Raw genomic sequence first — 4,916 nt, 5'->3', positions numbered from 1 at the left:
ATAAAGAACAGTCAATTTATAAACATATAAAAGACTTAATATAATTTGTTATAAACTCATTATAACGCTTGGAAAAGAAATTAGAACAGATTTATAAAAATATATTAATTTTAATTTAGAATAATTTAGAATTTTTAAATTCATTAACCAATTGCTTGACGGACATTGGAAAAAAAAAAATATATTATGTGATCGGAATATTATAAATGTTGTGGCATGTTTTTTTTTTTTGTTTTTTTTTTTTATTTTTTTTTTTTTTTTTTTGTTGTCTGTCTTTAGAAGACGCCACCTACCGGAGATCCTCTGTCCTAATTCCTATTCCTGCCATATTAGAGGCCAGGTCAGGTGCGAGCTGACAGAGGATGCCTCGGCGGAGCCTCATCGTCCATCATCTTCACAATCGGGGGGAGAGAGAGGTGGGAGGGAGGGAGGATGTTAAAGATCCCATATTTCTATCTTTAGAAGGCATGTGGCCCATTTTCCTCCTCCTCTTTCCCTGCCCCATTCCTCCTCGCGGGCGTCTTTACTTTTTTTGCGTCGGAGTCCCGGGCCGCCGGCGAGCCTTTGGGAGGGGTGATGGGTTGCGTAGCATCCAAGGATGGCGCCGCCCCCGTCACGCCTGCATTAGACTCCTCGGTCGCCTCCGGGAACCTAGAGCCATTGGGGCACCTGGAAGCCGCCGCGAATCTTGAGACCCCTGCCAAAGTCGAGACCTTGGAGCACCTGGAGACCTCGAGGGAGTTCCAACCTTCGCCCTCGCTGTGGAATGGCCCTCGCCTCAGCAACTATGAGTTTTCGGACCAACCCGAGTCGGGGGAGTCCGAGAAGAAAAGCTCCGCCGGAGACAGCGTGGCCAGCATTCCGCCGCGGCGGAATCTGAGTCGGTGCAATGAAGGGGAGCAGGTCGCTGCCGGCTGGCCTGCTTGGCTAAGCTGTGTCGCCGGCGAAGCCATCCGGGGGTGGGCGCCCCTTAAAGCCGAGGCCTTTGAGAAGCTAGAGAAGGTATGACATGATTCTCCCTCAAACACGAGATGGAAAATTGAAGAGCAAAATGTTATATTTTGGTTAATTCATTCCTTTTGTGGTTCTTCTCCATGATTGTTTTACCATTAACTTCTATTGCTCTGTTCTTAGTTAGGGTTTTTCTTAATACCATCTAACAACAATGCAATTCCTTAAAAGATTGGACAAGGTACCTATAGCAATGTGTTTCGAGCCTGCGAGATTGACACAGGGAGGATTGTTGCTCTGAAGAAGGTGCGCTTTGACAATTTTGAGCCTGAGAGTGTGAGATTTATGGCAAGGGAGATATTGATCCTCCGCAAGCTTGATCATCCAAACATCGTCAAGCTGGAGGGTATAATAACTTCTCGATTGTCATGCAGCATCTACCTTGTTTTCGAATATATGGAGCACGATCTTGCAGGATTGTCATCTTCTCCGGACATCAAGTTTAGTGAATCACAGGTTATGCACCTTGATTTAATGTTATCTTAATCCTAGATCAATGAACTCGAGTACTTGATCATGAACCTAATTCTTTATCATGCTTATTTATATAGTGCAGATCAAATGTTATATGCACCAATTACTATTGGGTCTCAGCCAATGCCATTCTCGAGGTATCATGCACCGCGATATCAAATGTGCAAACCTCTTAGTTAACAACGAGGGTATTTTGAAGATTGCTGATTTTGGTTTGGCCAACATCTTGAATCCCGAAGAGAAGCAACCACTAACTAGTAGAGTTGTGACACTATGGTATCGCCCTCCTGAGCTTCTCCTAGGCTCGGTTGACTATGATGCAACAGTAGATTTGTGGAGTGTTGGATGTGTCTTTGCAGAGCTATTTCTCGGGAAACCTATCTTACAAGGAAGAACTGAGGTAACAATATCTATGTGGATTGCGAATTCTGGCAATTGTATGCTCAACAAAAATTGTTGCACATCTAATAACCAATTGTGAAGGGCAATATACAAAATCAGCCATGTAATTTTATCTTTAAGAATCATCTTTATGGCACATATAAAATTAAAGAATTATCGTTTATTCAGGTTGAGCAAATACATAAAATTTTTAAGCTCTGCGGTTCACCGCCAGGAGAGTTTTGGAAGAAGACCAAGTTACCACAAGCAACAGTGATAAAGTCTCAACATGCTTATGAGAATTGCCTCTATAGGACTTTTGAATTTTTACCGGACAGTGCATTTAAATTGTTGGAAACATTCTTATCTATCGAATCTACAAAACGTGGCACAGCCGTTGCTGCGCTTAATTCAGAGGTAACACTTGTATATCATTTACTCTAGTGATATGCATTGTCGAATAGTGTTCTAGTTATGCTTCTTTAATACTATGACCTAATGTCATTATCATATTTGTAACTTATTCCCTACATTTTGTCGTAATGTAAATTTTGCTTTATGAGAAGTAGTAGAGGTGCCAAAACTGTCAGTTGAGTAATTTATAGGTAGAGAAGTAAGTCAATTGACTATGAAACTACACAACAAAAGTTGATTGATATGCCATTTGTGAAGTAAATGTCAATTGATGATTTTCTAAGGTCAAATTGTCAAGTGATCTTCTATTGTCAAATCATCAAGTTCTTTCTCATGATACAATGATTACTTTGTTTTAACTATTTCTCAAACTTGAATAGTTGTGGAAACTAGGATTATAGTGAAATAAACATGACTCAGAACTTGTAGCTGAAAGTGTATCATTTGGGCAATCAAGCTCATAATTTTGTTGTATTAGTACCATCACACCTCTTTGTAGGTTATATAGTGAAAATCTAGCTTCATTTGTATGCCTATATTCTTTTTCTTTCCATCGTTGTCTCACGTGTTTACTACGAGTTTTTTTTGTATTTCTTTTTCCAAGACATGGTGATTTTTATCTTCTTGTTTTCTCTTATGAATGTTCAGTACTTCAAAACAAAGCCTTATGCATGTGAGCCATCCAGCTTGCCCAAATACAATCCTAGTAAAGAAATTGATGCGAAGTTCCGTGAGGACTCAATCAGGTGAGTTTGAAAACTTCAGTTAGAATATCAATTTCGTAGATAATGTTAACTTCAATTAGATGAGTTGTTGGTTTTATTTTTATAGTTTGTTTACTTTAAGGAAACATAACTGATCATACATACACAGAATATCTATCTTCGCTCTATTTTGAGATTTGTTAAAATTTTGTATCTTTGTTTAGTCAATTCAACTAAGCATAGCAATGCAAGAGGAAACAAAAATATCTACCTGCTCTTAATCTTGTAGAGAACTACACGTCGAATCTTTTGTTTCATCCATTTGAAATGATTGTGATGCATTTTTTCTCTTTTTACACAAAAATCATATCGAAACCTTTTGGTAAGACCACTGATTAATAATATTCTTTTAGGAGTGTCAACGGCAGATTTTTTGATGAAGGAACAAAAGGACTTTCAAAATCACATAAGCTTTTGCAAGAATTAAGCGACCTCGGAAAAGCATCTCACAAAGAGGTTTGTATTTCTCTCTCCCTCTCTTCCTATATATAAAGGGCAGCCGGTGCACAAAGCTCCCGCCGGTGTAGGGTCCCGGGAAAGGGTCGGACCACATTGGATTTGTTGTACGCAGCCTTACCTTGCATTTTGCAAGAGGTTGTTTCTGCGACTCGAACCCGTAACCTCAAGATCACATGGTAGCAACTTTACCATTGCATCAAGGCTCCCCTTCTCCCTCTATCCCTATATATATAAATTAGAAATTGTTAAATACGCAATGAATATGTAAATGCATTTGGTGGTAGGCTTTACGAAATGCTATAGAAACTAATAGAAGTGGCACGAAAGAAGCATTGCACGATAGTAGAAAGCCAGACCTGCCATTGCCAAACATGAAATCCCAAGAAGAGCGTCGGCGCATGAAGCAAATCCCTAGAAATCCTCAATCAGGTCCCATGCATGTTCCTGCTACTGGGTTTTCATGTGCGAAGAAACCGAAGGAAGCACCTTTGCCTATCAAATCTCAGAATAGGTTCAAATCCAGACAGGGTAAATTCGGTTTGTTGGATCCGACACTAGCTCAAGGCACTTTGAAGTCAAATGGAGAAGAACATGGAGGTACCGGATATGCTCCTTTTTCAAATTCAAAAGTCCAGCCATATGAATCAACTAAAGAGGAAATGCTGCGGCGATGGATTCATCCCGAATTCCAAGACTCAGTATACTCTTTTGGCGATTATGATTCTCATGATGCAGTGTCTAAGAATAGGATAATGGTACTGATTCATTTTTGTGTTTGAGCTTGCTTCACCCTTAGCACAGTTTATCATTCATTTTGGGTCTAAAATTTCAGGATTATAAAGATCAAGGCGTAGAGTTCTCAGGGCCCGTGCTTCTTCAATCAAAGAAGGTTGATGAATTTTTGGAGAAACACGAGGAATATATTCGCAGAGCAACTCGAAAATCATGGTTTCAAAAAGGTATAGTTCATTTACTTGCTCAGTGCTTGGTGTTATTTGCTATATATGTAATCGAATCGTTCTAGTAAAGCTCTAACTTCGATATGCTTCATTATTTGTTTCCTAACTCTTGGGTTGCTACCTACAGCACAAAAGCAGCAGCGGTACTAGCCACTCGGAGGTAGACCGATCCTTTGAAAATCTCCGACAAGTGACATAGTGTACCCGAAACTGAAAAAACTTGGATTGTTAACTCAAACACATGTTATCTTTGCGATTCATGGACGCAAGGATGAGCTTCTCATTTCAAAGATCTAACAAGCACAAATGCTAATGTGAAGCATGTAATTTTTATTTTCTTTACATTCCCATCTCATTTCGCATTGCTGGTATTCTCATGTAGGGATTGAAAACAGTAGCACTTGTCGACAGTCTCTGTTCTTCATTCTAAAGCCTGAAAAAGATTGTGTATAAA

General features: G+C 39.6%; 1 protein-coding gene across 1 annotated transcript; it reads left to right on the top strand.

The window, feature by feature from the left end:
• The first annotated feature begins 323 nt into the window (after nucleotides 1-323).
• LOC122019903 (protein IMPAIRED IN BABA-INDUCED STERILITY 1-like) lies at nucleotides 324-4,916 on the top strand. Its single transcript, XM_042577522.1, has 9 exons — nucleotides 324-1,002; nucleotides 1,183-1,467; nucleotides 1,568-1,885; nucleotides 2,056-2,283; nucleotides 2,929-3,026; nucleotides 3,398-3,500; nucleotides 3,788-4,258; nucleotides 4,336-4,462; nucleotides 4,590-4,916. Exons 1-9 carry the CDS (start codon nucleotides 577-579, stop codon nucleotides 4,610-4,612), a joined length of 2,079 nt encoding a protein of 692 aa, XP_042433456.1. The 5' UTR covers nucleotides 324-576; the 3' UTR covers nucleotides 4,613-4,916.

This window comes from Zingiber officinale, chromosome 9A (genome assembly GCF_018446385.1).
Source record: "Zingiber officinale cultivar Zhangliang chromosome 9A, Zo_v1.1, whole genome shotgun sequence".
Lineage (NCBI taxonomy): Eukaryota > Viridiplantae > Streptophyta > Magnoliopsida > Zingiberales > Zingiberaceae > Zingiber > Zingiber officinale.
The sequence above is the reverse complement of the archived record's forward strand: the minus strand, read 5'-3'. Positions and strand labels throughout refer to the sequence as shown.